The sequence below is a fragment of the Chenopodium quinoa genome, unplaced genomic scaffold (genome assembly GCF_001683475.1).
Source record: "Chenopodium quinoa cultivar QQ74 unplaced genomic scaffold, ASM168347v1, whole genome shotgun sequence".
NCBI classification, from domain to species: domain Eukaryota; kingdom Viridiplantae; phylum Streptophyta; class Magnoliopsida; order Caryophyllales; family Amaranthaceae; genus Chenopodium; species Chenopodium quinoa.
The window spans coordinates 2548508-2566691 of NW_018743697.1; the positions used below are offsets into that span (position 1 = coordinate 2548508).

General features: G+C 45.9%; 2 protein-coding genes across 2 annotated transcripts; both read left to right on the forward strand.

The window, feature by feature from the left end:
- The first annotated feature begins 2111 nt into the window (after positions 1 to 2111).
- LOC110684475 (tropomyosin-2-like) lies at positions 2112 to 2720 on the forward strand. Its single transcript, XM_021860931.1, has one exon. It carries the CDS (start codon positions 2112 to 2114, stop codon positions 2718 to 2720), a length of 609 nt encoding a protein of 202 aa, XP_021716623.1.
- Positions 2721 to 10761: 8041 nt separating this feature from the next.
- Positions 10762 to 17780, forward strand: LOC110684208 (protein TIC110, chloroplastic-like). Its single transcript, XM_021860625.1, is given in 16 exon segments — positions 10762 to 11140; positions 11143 to 11578; positions 11684 to 11743; positions 12157 to 12280; positions 12369 to 12437; positions 12557 to 12655; positions 12910 to 12976; positions 13515 to 13579; positions 13668 to 13762; positions 13973 to 14097; positions 14209 to 14309; positions 14613 to 14829; positions 15194 to 15348; positions 15845 to 15970; positions 16171 to 17142; positions 17238 to 17780. Coding segments are annotated over 16 exon segments (3045 nt in total). The 5' UTR covers positions 10762 to 11049; the 3' UTR covers positions 17481 to 17780.
- Positions 17781 to 18184: the final 404 nt, after the last annotated feature.

The following is an 18184-nucleotide window of genomic DNA, read 5'->3' on the forward strand; positions in this document are numbered from 1 at the left end:
CGCATTTTTGTTCATTGGTCCCATAAGTAGATGGACCCCTTATACCCATACCCGGAACCTAGCTGTGAACTCAGCCGGTTTATTAGTACGGCTGAGTCTAGAACTGGGTATGCCGCCTCTGTTCTTTGGGACAACCCTTTTTCAACACCCATATCGTCCGACTCTGTGTCTGTGCAGGACACAATGGCCAGAATCCGGTCTACTGCCAGAGATCCCAACTACAGAAGTGGGAGCTCAGATGAGCAGCCGCCTGAGGTCCCAGCTTCAGGCGGTGAAGTAGAGCAAGGAGAGGTAGAGCAGAGAGGCTCACCCGGGGGCGCTCCTAGCACCCCGGGTGATAGCATTTTAAACGAAGAGAGTGCTCCTCTCCAGGAGACCAGAGAGCAGGTAGGCTCTGATAAGGAGGTCTCCAACTCCCCAGCCAGCTCTGATGTCGGTCACGTTCAAAGTAGCAGTAGCAGCTACTTAACCGAATCTGAGGATAGCGAGGAGGCGGAGAGGCCTTCTTGGGATAATAGGAACGATCCTCTCATGATCGTCGTCTCCTCTAAGGACCGCGAGCTCATGCGGGCTGCGCTGCCAGATTTTATCAAACGGCGGCCGCTGGGGGGTGACTATTCAATAAAAATCCCGGCTTCTCTGGGAACAATATGGTGGGAGGATGGACAACCGAACGCAAACGCTTGGTTCGGGTGCTACGAGGCGGCCTTCGTGGCCGGAGTCCGCTTCCCTCTCCACGACACAATAAAAGCCATACTTAGGGGGTATGGCCTAGGTCTCTGGCAATTAACCCCCAACTCATGGGTAAATATTTTAGGGTATATCGCCGCCTGCGAGATGCAGGGCCTCAACCCCGGCTGGGAGGCGTTTGCCCACATGCATTACTTGAGTAGGAGCCCAGGCGGCTGGAGAGCCAGGTATACCTTGACCACCCAGCCCAAATACCTTATGACCTTGGACAAGCCATCCAAATGGTCGGACTGGAAGCACCGGTTCTACTTGGTTAAGGCCCCAACTACGGCAGAGAACAGAGAATTCCGGATCTACAACCGGAAACCAGAACTCTTGGGGACCAAGTGCTGCCTGCCCCCTGTCCCGGAGGATGATAGAGAGACCATCCTTGACTCCGGGTTTTTTGAGTTAGTTCCTGACACCCTCTCATCCGGAGAGATAGTAAGGGTACCTAGAAACTGGGTGCCCAAACATGAATTTTTTAGGGACGAATGCTTCTTGTCCGCTTGTGGTCTAAGCAGCATGTTTAAAAAACGTATGTATTCGGAACTCAGCCGGTTTCTTTCGAACCGGATGCTTTTATTTCCTTGCTTATTTATTATTCTAACCGTGTGCCTTCCTCTACAGAAGAAGCCAAGAAAATGCTGCTCACCGAGAAGACACCGGCTAGGTCGGCTGCCGACATCCGGAAAGCCAATCTCGAGAAAAAACTTGCTGCCCAGGCGGCGAAGAAGGTATAACCGTCTGATCCTTCTCGTTTATTTCAATCCTTTTATCCCATAACTTATATTTTTCTCGTTTACAGGACGGGAAGCAGATGCCCCGGTCCCTTCAAAAACAGGTCAGGCCTCCGCCGACCCAACAAGAGTCTGCATCCAAGGTGCAGAAGACAGCCGACCGGCAAACTACCGGCGGCAAATCAATAAAGGTCCCAGGCGGGCCTGGATCTGCGGATGTGCTTTCTGCCATCCCATTGAGGACCGCAACCGGTCCCTCTGAAGGCCGTTCGGGCCGCCAAGGTAACTTCGACCTTACACTGCTTGATCTGCCCATGCGGGTCAAGTCTTATTCACAGTCTCGATCGCAGCCGGGGGATTCTCCAATCAGCCGGCAATCTATAGGCAGAGCATATGCGAGTTTCTCACCGTCTGTTTCTGGTGCAGATAATTCTCCCCGCTGGCCGGACGGGGCACAATATGCCCGGGCCATGCTGAAAGCCGTCCCCAGGGACGAGAAGGAGGCGATCCCTGGGATCAACTCCTTTAATGCCGACCGGGTGCTGGTCGACCTGGCCGACGTATGCTCCAACAACCATGCGGTAATTTTCTTGACGTGCATTTTTAAATATGCAGTATTAACCGGCTGTATTTTTGCAGGCTATGCTGCGCGTAGAGGGGCTCAAACGAGCTTATACCCGCAAGACTGAGGAGGTAAGGAGAAGCAAACGGGCTGTTGATGACGCCCATAATGTTGCTGACTACTCTTTGTACATGCATGGCTTAGAATCTAAATCTATACGCATGGAACAGGCGGAGAAGACCAAGGCCCTCCAACAGCAGATTGATCAGCTGAAAAACCAAGTTGACCAACTGCAGGCGTCCCTGGATGATGCCAATAAAAAGTTGGAGGAACAGACAGAGCCCCTCCAACGGCTGAGCAAGGCGGAGACTGAAAATGGCCGCCTTGCCAAAGAGAATGAGCGCTTGCGCAAAGAGGCGGCTGCTGCCAATGAGAACTTCAAGGCCACCTTGGAGTCGGAGCAGGAGAGGCTCATTGAAGAGAATGAGCATGACTGTGCAAACCGGATGCAACGGGCGTTTTCCCTCATCCCCCCGGAGGCGGACTTCACCGTCTGGGAACTCGCCTTCAAATATTCTGATCTTGCCATTCTGGCCGAGGAGGCGAATGAGCCGGGGCCCGGACCCTATGACGCTTGGGTTAGGGAGGAGATTGCGCGACGGCAGGCGGAGGCTGCTGAAGAGGAATAAGTCGTTCCTGAAGCCGACGCAGCCGCTCACCCTGATCCAACCCAGAACCAACCGGAATAGGACCGGCTCACTGTTCGCCTGGAGTAGCAACTACTTCCCGGCCTGCGCGCCTTGCATTATCTTGTAATAGCACCGGATGAGATGGGCTAAGCTGTAATAATTTTTATTTTGAATATTAACATTTTCACCGGCTGAGCCGGCTTTTGAATGCTTTTTATGTTTCTGCACTTCAATACTAGAATTCTTGTTATTTTTTATACATATTTCTGCGAGGATAACCAAAAGAACCCCGCCGGTAACACTACCGCTTGGGTCTGCGCAAACAGCAAAGAAATTTGCAAAGGTTGCCAAGAGGACCCCACCGGTAACACTGCCGTCTGGGTCTTCGCAAACTAGGCGAAGAAATTTGCAAGGGTTGCCAAGAAGACCCCACCGGTAACACTGCCATCTGGGTCTTCGCAAAATAGGCGAAGAAATTTGCAAGGGTTGCCAAGAAGACCCCACCGGTAACACTGCCGTCTGGGTCTTCGCAAACTAGGCGAAGAAATTTACTAGGGTTGCCAAGAAGACCCCACCGGTAACACTGTCGTCTGGGTCTTCGCAAACTAGGCGAAGAAATTTGCAAGGGTTTCCAAGAAGACCCCACCGGTAACACTGCCGTCAGGGTCTTCGCAAACTAGGCGAAGAAATTTGCAAGGGTTGCCAAGAAGACCCCACCGGTAACACTGCCGTCTGGGTCTTCGCAAACTAGGCGAAGAAATTTGCAAGGGTTGCCAAGAAGACCCCACCGGTAACACTGCCGTCTGGGTCTTCGCAAACTAGGCGAAGAAATTTCGACCCAAAACCAAACCGGATGGCGTCTGGGTAATTGCCCCTGGATAGCGGTCTGGGTCTTTGCAAGCCAGGCGACTATCCATATGATATAGCTCGAATATACACTAAGTGCCAACATTAGATTCGGGAGCCAGTCGGTTTATACTGAATTACCGGTCGGGACTTCGTAAAAGAATCACGCCAGATTAGGATGTCCATTCACCGGTTGGGCTTTTGCAAGCATACCCCTGAATGAATTATGGCCTAGACCAAATGTTTAGGCCTGCTCTTAGAGAGTCAGGCGGCGGTATTGAGTACCGGCTGTCCTTCCAAAAAGTGAGCCGGCTGCAAGTTTGGGGTTGCTAGCCTGCCCCTTTTTTTTTGGTGCGAAGGATCGTCAGGCGGATTTGTCCGCCTGTGTGATCGCTTAGAACAATTTACCACCCAAATGGGAGATGTTCTCTTCGATGAATTCACCCGTATGGGTGTCACCGGATGAAAAAACTTTTAGGCCTGCTCTTAGAGAGTCAAGCGGCGGTATTGAGTACCGGCTGTCCTTCCAAAAAATGAGCCGGCTGCAAGTTTGGGGTTGCTAGCCTGGCCTTTTTTTGGTGCGAAGGATCGTCAGGCGGATTTGTCCGCCTGTGTGATCGCTTAGAACAATTTTACCACCCAAATGGGAGATGTTCTCTTCGATGAATTCACCCGTATGGGTGTCACCGGATGAAAAAATTAGTTACTGGTGCCGCTTGTGGTAGGCACAAGACATGGCGGCTGTATACAAAATTGAATGTAATTCTCATTAATCATTTGAAAATTTTCAAAAGATGTACAATACTTAGAAGTAGTATTTTTTGAGGTTATCTACATTCCAAGTTCTAGGCAACTTTCTTCCGTCTGGAGTTTCCAGGCGGTAAGTACTGTCTCGTACTTCTTCAAAGATCCGGTAGGGTCCCTCCCAATTTGGGGTTAATTTGCCTTGTTCATTGGCCCTACCGGTTGCCTCCATTTTGCGAAGCACAAAATCTCCTTCTTTCAAAGGTCTTTTACGAACCCGCTTGTTGTAGGCTTTAGTCATACGCAGACGGTAGATTTCATGACGCAAGGCAGCATTCCCCCTTTGCTCTGGAAGAGCGTCTAATGCCAACCGCATGGCTTCCCAGTTAGCCTCCTCATCATATAACATAATGCGTAGAGTAGGCTCATAATGTTCAATGGGAAGAACTGCTTCAGTGCCGTATGTCATGAGAAATGGGGTCTCACCGGTTGCCCCCTTTTCGGTTGTCCGGATAGCCCAAAGGACATGAGGTAATTCCTCTGCCCATAGTCCACCGGCTCTTTCTACTTTCTTCTTTATCCCGTCTGAGATCAACTTGTTAAAAGCCTCAACTTGACCGTTTGCCTGAGGACGGCCAACGGATGCAAAACAATGGGAAATTCCTTGGTCTCCCAACCAGGTCTTCAGGACAGGCGTTTCGAACTGCGGTCCGTTGTCGAAAACCATGGACATTGGAACCCCGAACCGGGTGATGACGTTTCTCCAGATGAAAGAAATCACGTCTTTCGTTTTAATCCCTTTTACCGCCTCTGCCTCAACCCATTTGGTGAAGTAGTCTACTGCTACAAGAATATAGCGGCGGCCGCCTGATGCAGGCGTATAAGGTCCCAAAATGTCCATTCCCCATTTAGCAAACGGAACCGGACTATGGATAGCCGTGAGTTCTGTTGCCGGTTGATGTATCAACTTAGCGAATTTTTGGCACTTGTCGCATCTCTTTACTAGATCCATGGCATCCGCTTCAAGAGTGGGCCAGAATTACCCTTGCCGTCTGGTTCTTCTGGCCAGGGACCTGCCGCCAATATGCGAGGCACAAAACCCCGCGTGCAGATCTTCCAAAACTTCTCTCCCCCTATCCGGGGTTACACATTTCAAAAACGGCTGCAGGTATCCCTTCCGGAGGAGTTCCCCTTGATGCATAACAAAACTTGAAGCACGCTTCTTGAGCGTTGATGCTTCTGAAGGGTCATCCGGCAAGGTACCATCCGTCAAAAAGGACCGGATGGGATCCATCCAGGTAGCAGTTATGTCCAAGACTCCAATGGGATCATTCTGAATACTTCGTTTTTCAATGACTTCCCAAAAGACCGTCCTAGGAGCATCACCGGAGGCTGATGATGCCAACTTTGAGAGGGCATCCGCCTGATTGTTTTCAGACCGGGGCACCTGTCGCAGATGAAATTCATCGAAGGACCCAGCCTCCTCTTTGACCGCCTGCAAATATTTGATCATAGCCGGATGGGTGGCTTCGTAGTCACCTAGGTATTGGCTAACGATCAGCTGTGAATCTGAGCAGGCGTCGACCTTTCTTGCACCGGCTGCCTTACACATGCGCAATCCGGCTAGCAGGGCTTCATACTCTGCCTCATTGTTGGAGGCTTGGAACTTAAACCGTAGTGCATATTCAAACTTATCCCCTTCCGGGGAATGACAGATAACACCTGCACCACAGTCGTTCACCGTAGAGCTGCCGTCTACAAATAACTTCCAGACCTGATCAGGGTTTTCCGGGTGCACCGGCCTAGTCATCTCGACAATAAAGTCGGCAAACGCCTGACCTTTCACTGCCCGCCTGGGTTCAAAAGTTATCTCAAGGCCTTGTATTTCAACAACCCACTTGATCATTCTACCGGATGACTCTATAGCAGTCATCGTACGCTTGAGCGGCTGATCTGTGTATACCACAACCGGATGTGCCAAAAAATAAGGCTTCAACCGCTTGACTGCTACGAATAAGGCCAACCCAAATTTTTCGATCATGGGGTACCGGAGCTCAGCATTTTTTAAGACATGGATGATGAAGTACACCGGCAGCTGAATGCCGTCTCTCTCAGCGAGGAGAACGGCACTAAGGGCGTGATCAGAGACAGCTAGGTACATGTACAGAACCTCCCGGGGTAGGGGGCTCACTAGCATTGGCAAAGAATGCAAGTGCTGCTTAAGCCTCTAGAATGCCGCCTCTGCTTCTTCACCCCATTCAAACCTTGACCTCTTCCTGATTGCCTGAAAGAAATAAAGGCACTTGTCACCTGACCGGCTGAGGAACCTCCCCAATGCCGCCAGACAACCGGTCAACTTCTGGACCTCTTTTACAGTGCGGGGAGACTTCATGTCAATTACCGCCTGTATTTTTTCCGGATTAGCTTCGATGCCTCTTTGGTCAATCAAGAATCCGAGAAACTTCCCAGACTCAACACCAAATACGCATTTCTTTGGGTTAAGCATGACCCGGTGCCGCCTGAGTGTGGTGAAGGTTTCTCGCAGGTCTGCTAGGTGATCCGTCTGCAGCTTGGATTTGACTATCATGTCATTGATATACGCCTCTACATTCCTGCCAATCTGGTTGATAAAAACGGTGTTTATCATGCGCTGGAATGTAGCCGGTGCATTCTTCAACCCAAACGGCATCACCGTATAGCAGAATAACCCCTGATCAGTGACAAAAGCCGTCTTCTCCTGATCTTTCTTCCAGAGAGGTATTTGATGGAAGCCGGAATAAGCATCCATAAAGCTCATTAACGCATGGCCGGCTGTTGAGTCGACTAGGTTGTCAATCTTTGGAAGCGGGTAGCTATCTTTTGGGCATGCTTTGTTCAGATCTGTGTAATCCACACACATCCGCCAAGTACCGTTCGTCTTCTTTACTAGAACGACATTTGCCACCCAATCCGGGTAGTAGCATTGCCTAATGAACCCAGCTTCCAACAGCTTTTTGACCTCAGCCGCTGCCGCTTGAGATCTTTCTCCACCATGATCCCTCTTTTTCTGCCTAACCGGCTGCTTTTTGGGATCTACGGCTAGCTTGTGGACAGCAAGATCCGGGCTGACGCCTGACATCTCTTCCACTTCAAAGGCAAAGATGTCTTTGAATTCCTTCAGCAGCTGGAGCAAGCCTTCTCCCAACCGTTCGAAGGCTACCGTCCCGACCTTGACTGTTCTTTCAGGACGGCTGTCATCTAGGATGACATCAAGGCAGTCACCAGCCGGCTGTGGTCGTTGGTCATCTGACCTTTCCCCGGCTAGTGATTGCTATTTCTCCTTTTTGACGGGTGCCAGTTGGTCCGCCTTTCTTTTCATACCGGCTGCCCTTGGAGCCGGGACTGCTGGGTCGCAGTTATCAATATCTATGGGCTCGCCCTGGCCGGCTGCACCCATAGTTGTCTTGACGTCAGAGAGATAGCACTCTCTTGCCGTCTTCTGGTCCCCGCTTAGGGCACCGACTGTACCATCATCCTTTTGAAATTTGACCAACATGAGGGACGGGATGATGACAGCCTTAGATGCGTTGAGGGTAGGACGGCCAAATATCATGTTGTAGGCGGACAACTCCTCCACAACTAAAAACTTGACTATCATGTGGCGGCCTTGCCCCTTTTCACCCAGCCGGATCGGAAGATCTATGCTTCCGACCGGATGCACTACTCCACCCCCAAAACCGACTAGTGGATGAGGAGCCTGGTGCATGTTACCGGATGTGTACTTGAGCTTGGTCAAGCACTGATAACTGATTAGGTCAGACGAGCTCCCGGTGTCTATTAGGATCCGGCCAACCTTCTGGTGGGCAACCTTGCATTCGATGACGATGGGGTCATCATGAGGCCGCCTGACCTTGCCCCGGTCCTTTTCAGAAATAAGGACCTCAGGGAAGATGTCTTTCGACGCCTGGCCCTCATCCACTGAGTTGACCAGCTTCCTGATGTTGTCTTTGGTGCCCCGGATGGTAGGACCCCCTCCGGCAAAACCGCCTGCTATTGTGAAGATGGTCTCTTCATCCGTCTCGGAGTTTGTTGGGCCGGTTTTTGCCGCCTGCCCTTTCTTGGCCTGGGTATTACCCTTAGCCTTGGGTAGGTAGGATTTTAGGGCCCCCTCATCTGCAAGACGGTCCAATAGCCGCCTGAGGCTATAGCAGCCATTGGTGTCGTGGCCAACATCCTCGTGGTATTGGCAATACTTGCTCTTGTCCCGTTTATTCACGGGGCTTTTCATTTCAGCCGGTTTGTTGAGAGACATCCGGTCTTTGATTTCCAGGAGGATGGTGGAGCAATCTTTTGTGAACTCGTATTTGGGGACATATGGTTCTGACTTCCGCCTGATCTTCTGGGCCGGCTGTCCTGATCGGTCAGCTGCCCAGACCCCTTTTCTCTTTTCTTCCTTTCTTGCCGGCTGATGCTGTTGCCGGCTCTCTTTTTTATCAGACTTTTTAGAATCTGACGGCTGCTTAACAGCACAAAGCTCCGTCGCCTGTATATAGGCTTCAGCTTCAATTAATGCCTCTTGGAGGGTAGCAACCCTCTTCCGGACGAGGTCAAACTTAAAAGTCGACCCATCCTTCAGACCTCGAAAGAAGTCTGTATAGGCCACTTCGTCTGATAGTCCTGGAATCTGAATTCTCATCAGATTGAACCGTCTGACGTACGACCGGAGGCCCTCCCGGTCGCCCTGCTGTATTGCCCCTAGGTCGAGGCTAGTCTTTTTGGCAGGAATATTCATTGAGAAATTTGACGTAAACAAGTACGCCAAAGTTCGAAAGCTGTTGATGCAACCGGCTGGTAGGTTACCAAACCACCGCTGGGCTATGCCCTTGAGGGTAGCCGGGAAGCATCGACACCAGACGGCATCATCTAACCCCTGGAGGTACATGAGGTTAGAGTAGGCCATTAGATGGTCTTCTGGGTTGGTGGTGCCGTCATAGGCCCCCACCAAAACATTCTTGATCTTAGGCGGCTGTGCCGCCTGGGTTATCTCTGGTGAGAACGCCGTTGGCTGTTCCCCCAAATTTAGCAGGCGCAGCTGCCAGTCCGTGGGTTGGAACGGCTGCTGCGCTTGCCCACCGAAAAGACCCGGTGACATGAAAGGGGATCCACCCAACCCATTCGGTGTGCCGAATAGGCCAGGCTGGATCACTTTGGGTCCAGACCGGGCAGAAGCTTCGCCCGTCTGGCTCCTAAGGTTCGTTCCCGTACGCCTGTGTGAGACGTCATGGAAACTGTCCGGGAAGGTCGACGTTGAGGCCGACGCAGACGCCTGACCTCGCTTCTCTTGGAGAAATGTGCGGGCGTCTGAGAAGGTTTTCTTGGAGCCATCCGGCTGTACGTGCCGGATGGCCTTTCGCAGCTCCCCTTGAGGAAAACGGAGTCTGCTTGGATCAAACCTTAAGCCCTCCCCCTCCTTTGGCTTGGGATGAGGGGTAGGAACTCGTTCTTTGACCGCCTTCTTTCCAGAAGGCTTCTTGGCCGGCTGACCCTTCTTTGGAGTAGCTGACCGGATGAGGCTCTTGATCTCACCCTTGAAACTATTCATGAAAGACATGAGTTCGTTTCTTGTAACGGGGGCTGAGCCCTCCACCGTTTGGGCAATTCCAGCCGGTTGCCCGGCTGGGTTGCTGGGAGCAGCTTGGCTGATTTCCCGTTCTCTTCTATCTTTAGCACGAGGTGCTTCGTTCTGAAAGACCCATCCGGGGCCACATATGTTTCAATTTCGTCGCCACTTTTATGGTCCGTCTGGACCTCAGGCTCGACCACAGGCCGTTTGCCCTGATTCGGTGACACAGTATCAGAAGTCATCTTAGAAGTACTCTCCCCACAGACGGCGCCAAATGTTTTGGGGTTTTTTGATGTGTCCTGCGGGAGAGTTACAATTCCAAGAATGCCCTTCGACGCCTGTGCCTGCAAAATCACGAAGACTCCTGGGGGTAGGAGCTCCGCCTCCGACGATCAAGTTAGTATAGATACGGGAGGTAGAATGCACGTAATGTAGAAGTTACTTCTCGCGTAATGGGAGAATTCTGCAATTAATATTGCTCGGGGTAAGTGTTTTTCTTTTTGAGGAGTATTCAATGTGAATAACCAATGTTCCAGCCACTCATTAATGAGGGTCCTTCCACTATTTATAGTGGGGAAGGGATGGTTTCCCTTTTAGGGTTTAGAGGACACGTGTCAGCAGAGGATTGGAGCCCTGCTGACCAACGGCTGGATGCCACGTGTCACTAGGCCATTGGGCCACGTGTTTAGGGTATTTTTACCTCAAACACCCCTAGTCTAAACACTCGGTTTGTGACACAAAGGCAGATCTAAGTCCAAGTGACATTGCTACCACTGTTTCAAAGGGCATTTATCAAATTCAAAATCTATAACTCAGACGAGCTACACTAGAAGAACGATCCAAGCCCGAAAGGTAGCAAAGTGGGCTTAATCCAATCTCCCTATCCATCCACTCACCATTCCCAATCTCTCTCCTAATCAAAAACAAAACCAGCACGAAACGAACCCTTTCTCTCTCTCTCTTTCCCCTTTCCTCTTCTTCTCTCTCCTCTCACTCCATTATCATCTTCATCTCCACTGCAACTACTCCCACCATTTTTCTGGGTTTTTCTTCTTCCCTAAAACCCTCCATTAAAACCCCACAAAATCTACTCAATTTAGGAGAGAGAAAACACAGGAAAGAACAACCCCAAAAACCATGAACACCACACTTCCTCTTTCTTCATCCAAATCCCCTCTTCTCTTCTCATCTTTTACTCCCCTTAATCAAACCCCTTCTCTCCTTCCCCCAATTTCATCCGTATACCACTCACCCGTTTTCGCCTCTCTAAGCTCAGATGCTCTGCTTCTGACCAAACACCCACATCCGCACCCGGACCCGAACCCGGTAGCGGTATCAAGAGCTCTGAGGTGTTCGGGGGTCCGAGAGAGTTGTCGGGTATGCAATCATTGGCTGACAGTTTGTCACCGCCGGTGAGAATAGCCAGCTCGGTTCTGCTTGTTGCGGCTGCTTCTGCTGCCGGTTTTGGGTTAGGGTCTAAAATTGGGGGTTCGAGGAATGTGGCAATCGGTGCTGCGGTTGCTCTTGGTGCTGCCGGTGGCGCCGCCGCTTATAGTTTGAATTCTTGTGTTCCTGAGGTTGCTGCTATCAATTTGCATAATTATGTTGCGCAATGTGATGACTCGCTTTCTTTGAGCAAGGATGAAATCCTGGCTATTGCTAATAAGTAATAATTATTGTATTATGTTACAATTTGGAATTTTTATTTTGTTGTTGTTTTTTGTTGAGAAATGAAGATTTTTGAAGTGATGTTGTGAATTTGTGTTTTCAGGTATGGTGTTAGCAAGCAAGATGAATCTTTTAATGCTGAGCTGTGTGACTTGTACCTTAGGTGAGTACAAATTAGTCCAATTGTTTTTACTTCCATGTTTTAGAACTTAACTATGATTGTTCTATTGTGGGCATATGAATGAATATGGTTTAAGTGATTTTATTATGTTTCTTTGTGGTTTGATTTGATATTCGTCGCGTTGCCTAAAATAGTAATTGTATTATGTTTGGGTTTCTAATGATATTGAGATTTTGAATGTATGAGAAAAACAAGATGGATAACTATTAGGAAAAGTCATGTTTAACCTGTAAATGTGATCAATTGTGACAATGTGACAAGACAAACAAATTATCTAGTATGGAGTACCACAAATGAATCCTGCATATCTTGAATAGTTGCTTCTATTTCCACTATAGTTTGTGCAAAGATGTTATTTCCCTCATTCTTGAGTTTGTATTCAATTGGTTGTATAGCTTTCTTTTGTCGGTGCTTCCTGCTGGAAATGAAGATCTCAAGGGTACTGAAGTTGAAACTATTGTTAAGTTCAAAAATGCTCTTGGCATCGATGATCCTGATGCTGCTAACATGCATATTGAGGTAATTGTGGTGTTAGTTTATCAAATTTTGTCGTAGTCGTTCTTATTGTCAACAATTACGGACATTACTGTGATTCTTCTGGCTACAGCTTGCCAGGCGGTTTGTCAGACAGAGGCTTGAAACTGGGGATCGTGAGGGTGACATTGAGCAGCGTCGGGTAAGATTTTTATGTTCATGTTGCTCCACCACTTGCTATTTTTTTATTTTTAGATGGTACTACTACTATGGACTTATGGAGATATGTAGCTTGACCAATATTAGTGAGTTTCAGCGCAGGCATTTCAGAAGCTAGTGTATGTTTCAACTCTTGTTTTTGGGGAGGCCTCTGCATTTCTTCTACCCTGGAAGCGTGTATTTAAAGTGACTGATTCCCAGGTAAATGTTTGCATATCAGCATCTTGTTCTATAGCAAATCTGGCAGAAAATGTACCCTATCTCTGGTGTGACTCTGTATCCATCCTTAGTCATCTATTGAAATACTCACCCCATCTAATAGGCCTATTTATACTTTGGATCCATAAGGCCAGATTTGGCAACAAAAGGCGAATTTGGCCTCTTAGCTTGAAATCTTTGAATTGGTGGTAGTTATGGGTATTAAAGGAAAATTTCATATTGTGTTGTCCTGTCAGGTTGAGGTTGCTGTTCGTGACAATGCTCAAAGGCTGTATGCTCAGAGACTGAAATTAATCAGCAGAGGTTAGTGTCTACGTTGAGTACACTTTGTGGTGATGTATTTGCTTCGTAAGAGAACTGATTCCTGTCAAGATAGATTTAAAAAACATATTGATTTAATTATAGTTTGGTGTCGAGTAGATATGGCATTGACCTTATTACCTTATTTCTTGCCTTTTGTTAATGTACTCCCTCTGTCCCATAATATAGTTCCTGTTTTCCTATTTTAGAGAACCAAAATATTATTCCTATTTCTATTTTTGAATAGTATATAAAGACCGTTATGCCCTCACTTTTTTTAACTTTATTCATTGCTCTTCCTAATTTACCCTTGAATTTTGCACATATCTTCTACTTTTCCCCCCCTTTCTCTCTCTAACTTTTGTCTATGATTGTACTTTTCACTTTTATTAATGTACTTTATCCACTTTCTCCTATTTCTTAAATATTGTGAAAAAACACAAACAAGAACTATATTATGGGACGGAGGGAGTATTATATTAATTAGCATTGCTTCATGATTTCCCTGTGATTTTCTTGTGGCGTATTATGTGTTTTTCAGATCTGGATATGAAGCAGCTTGTTGATCTGAAAGAAGCTCAACTTTCGTATCGTTTGTCTGATGAGGTATCTCCTTTGTGAAATTGTGTCAGAGATGGCGAATTTCAGTTGAAAGATTATACTTTTTTAATATTGTTGGATCTATTTCTTACAGTTGGCCGAGGAGATGTTTAAGGAACATACAAGAAAACTAGTAGAAGAATGCATTTCAAGAGCTGTTGACGTTCTGAAGTCCCGTAATAGAGCAGGGTATGGTTGATGTTGCTATCTTCATATTCTAGAAACTCACTGATATAGTTAATTTGCTTTTGCATTGAGAGAGAGAAAAAAAAAAAAAAAAAAAAATAATTATGCTTTGGGTTGAGACTTATGTGTCTTTTTATTGTTTTAGTTTTGGGGAAAAATCAGGTGTTTGCCAATTTTTCACGCATATTTTTCTTTGACACCTATGTTTGACAGGGGAGCTATTGAGGTTGTAAATGAGCTGAATAGAGTACTTGCTTTTAATGATAAGCTTATCTCATTAAGAAACCATCCAGATGCTGGTAATTTTGCCCGAGGCATCGGGCCAATTTCCTTAGTAGGTAATAATACTGATGCCCTTTTTTGTGGTGGTTCTTGTGTTTATAAAAAATTTTCTTTTCATGAGATAACTGGTACACTAGTATAATACAGCATTCTGTATAATTTGTCAGATGGTGAGTTTGACAGTGACAGGAGGATTGATGACTTGAAGCTTCTCTACAGAGCATATATTACTGATTCTTTATCTAGTGGCCGCATGGAAGACAGCAAGGTGATAATTTATTATTTTACTTATTTATTTTTTTTAAAATTTATTAGTGATTCTCTTTAACTCTTTAAGCCATTGTCCTTCGGTGGCCTCTACTTAAAGTTGAAGGTGAACATTTATAGCTGTTCTGCCTTTTTGGCTGGGGTGATTCATTCTTGATGTTGAGACAGATACATTATTATGAGTCTATGAATGTATGATATAGCGAAGATAAATTACCAGACCTTCCATAGATCTTATGCTGTCTAGCTACATACAATAATATAATATGCTAGTCTTCACTTATATTCTCTTTTCCATTTGTAGCTTGCTGCATTGAACCAGTTAAAGAACATATTTGGTCTTGGAAAACGTGAAGCAGAAAGTATTATGATGGATGTGACCTCGAAGGTTTATCGCAAGCTACTGTCTCAAGCGTTTTCTAGTGGTGATTTGGATGCAGCTGAAAGCAAAGCGAATTACCTTCAGAATTTGTGTGACCAGCTGCGGTTTGACCCTGAGAAGGCGAGTGAGATCCATGCAGGTACTGTTCCCTTTTACTTGGTTGGCAGATTATGGTGCTTGTTGCTGAATGAGTAAATTTTCTCCCTGAGGGGTTGTAACTTTTTAGTCTGAAGGAGCAATTAAGTGAGAACCTTTTTTTAGGTTGAATCATTTTGCAGAGTTGTTGATTTACTTTCTAGATAGACAATGCAACAAGAGAATGCACCTTTTGTATTTTGTGTTATTTGATTTTGGGAAATTCTTGTGTATAACTGAATGGGGGAAAGGTTGCTTAAACTTTGTCAATATTTGGATCTGCATTATATATTTTTTTTATTCCTCTGTGAATCTATAGCTCGCTTACCTGCTCTTGTGTACTGTTTGTTATTTGTCTTTTCTTATAGAAATATATCGACAGAAGCTACAGCAATGCTTAGCTGATGGAGAGTTGAGTGAGGAGGATGTCAAAGCTTTACTACGCGTACGGGTCATGCTGTGTGTTCCCCAAAAAATTGTTGAAGCTGCTCATGCTGATATTTGTGGCAGTTTGTTTGAGAAGGTAAGAATTTGAAGTCTTCTCCCTCTTCCTCTTTGGATCTCATCTGTTTTTCCTATCCTCCACTTTGATTATATGCTATATTGCATTGTTGTATTTGTATTTTATTAGATTGTACTGTTCTGATGAAAACCTTGTTGATGAAGCATAGAGATTTGAGCATTGGCTAACTTGTAACTGTGTGATATTTGAGCCTCCTTCCAACTACCCCATTCCCCTCCTTCCTCGCGGAGGGATGTTATCTTTGTATATTTGGTCAATTTCCCACCTCCTCAGGCTGTGTATAGATGCTTTATGGAGGTTGATAATTTTGTCTGTCTGGGTTCTTGAGCTTTTGAAATTTTACTATTTGAAATTTGAGAAGTTTCTTTTGGTTACTGGGGTTATTGCTGTAGTGTTTGTGTGATTTGCAGCCAGCAAAATGCATTTTGTCCTGTTCTACTTGTGTTTTGGTATTGGTTACACGTTGCGTCAAGTTGAAGTGTTCTCTTGATTTCAGGTTGTGAAGGATGCAATTGCTTCCGGAGTTGACGGATATGATGCAGATGTAAAAGAAAATGTGAGGAAAGCCGCACATGGTTTGCGCTTGACTAGGGAAGCTGCAATGTCAATTGCTAGTAAGGCGGTGAGTGTCCTCTTTCCCTGCTGAATCATTTTTATCATTTATTAATTTATTTAAGGCAATCTCAAGAGCTTTCTTCCACTAAATAGCCAAGGTTCAGATAGGCCTTCATTTTGGGATCCCAACCTGACTTGTGTTATGAAGGAGAGATCATAACACCTGATGGTTCACTAATTCATATATCCTTATCTTATGTCATGCAGGTCCGCAGAATATTCATTAACTATATTAAACAGGCAAGGGCAGCTGGAAGTCGCACTGAATCGGCAAAAATACTTAAGAAGATGATCGCATTCAACACCTTGGTGGTCACTGAATTAGTTGCTGATATTAAAGGGGAATCAACTGATGTTCCGACAGAAGAACCAGTTAAAGAGGAAGAGGAGAAGATTGAAGATGAGGAAGAATGGGAATCACTCCAGACATTAAGAAAATCAAGACCTACTAAGGAACTTGAGGCCAAAATTGGGAAACCTGGGCAGACAGAGATTACTGTTAAAGATGACCTTCCAGAGAGGGAGAGGGCTGACCTGTACAAGACATACTTGTTATACTGCATAACTGGTGAAGTAACCAAGATTCCATTTGGTGCACAAATCACCACGAAGAAGGACAACACAGAATACCTCTATCTGAATCAGCTTGGTGATATTCTTGGTCTTACACGTAAGGAGATTGTAGAGGTTCATAGAGGTATGGCCGAGCAAGCTTTTAGACAGCAAGCAGAGGTCATTCTGGCTGATGGACAGTTGACTAAGGCTAGGATGGAGCAACTGGATGAGGTTCAGAAGCAAGTTGGCTTGCCACCAGAGTATGCTCAAAAGGTGAGAGAGAACATTATAAATTCAAAAATGGCTGCTGCCATAGAAACAGCTATTGGCCAAGGAAGGCTCAGCATAAAACAAATAAGAGAACTCAAGGAAGCTGGTGTAAATATTGATAACATGATAGCAGTGAGTTTACGGGAGAATCTCTTCAAGAAGTCTGTGGATGAGATATTTTCTTCTGGTACTGGAGAATTTGATGATGAGGAAGTCTATGAAAAGATTCCCGCTGACTTGAAAATTAACCCAGAGAAGGCTAAAGGAGTTGTCCACGAACTTGCTCGTAGTAGATTAGCTAACTCATTGGTTCAAGCAGTAGCTTTACTAAGACAGAGAAACCGCACCGGGGTGGTATGCTTCTGATGACAGCTGCGCACTTTCATTTTCTTTGTTGTCTTTTATGTGTGGGTTCTTTTAGTCTGATATTTTGCCTCTCAATTTTGCAGATCTCCACTCTTAATGATCTGCTAGCTTGTGACAAGGCTGTGACAGCTGAGCCCTTGTCATGGGAAGTGCCAGAGGAACTAGCAGATCTTTTTGCTATTTATGCCAAGAACAATGCAGCACCTGAGAAGATCTCGCGTCTACAGTATCTGCTAGGAATCAGTGACTCTGCAGCAGCTTCTCTGAGAGAGATGGAGGACAGACTACCTAGTTCTAGTGCTGAAGCTGAGGAATTTGTCTTTTGAAGACGAAAAGTTACGTTATAGTTTAGTGCAGAGGAATGAGGAATGTCTATTAGTGAATACTCGTATAGGGTTATCAACAAAATAGTTTGATTTTGCTTTGTTTTATGTTTCTAGTACGGCTTATATCTCAAAAGAGATGGATACCTAAGTTTGTATCTCTCTCTCTTTTTTCTTTTTTCCTCCTCTCTTGGTATTGGGGAGCATTTTGAAGCGTCCTAGTATTTTTTTTGTATGGTAAATATTTTTTGCTATTGATGGAATCACCCTTGATTAATGAGAAATTTTGGTTTCTGATTACAATTATGATCTTCAGTTACAGAGTAAATGAAAAGGGAAATCTACACTATGTATTTTAATTTTGTTCTGTTAACAAAATTAATTAGATTGGGAGGTAGTCTTTTTTCAATGCTTTGCCATAGTACATAGAGCCAATTCTATTAATATACTTGTAATTAAATTTTGCAAAGGTTCATATGGATGTTTTCGGTAGATTTCTGAGCTTCTCTTGATTAACATGTGATCTGCTGTGTTATTTCGATGCTGCAGGACTCTGACAAACCCGCAATCCATCTCTGTTGCGCTCTAAACAACCTCGCAGCTATAAATTGATGAGCTTTACTCAAGTGGTCTTTTGACTGAAGATCTCATGTTCTCTGTTCACAATAATGATAAGAGAACTAGCTGTTTTGGGAAGGAACTTGATT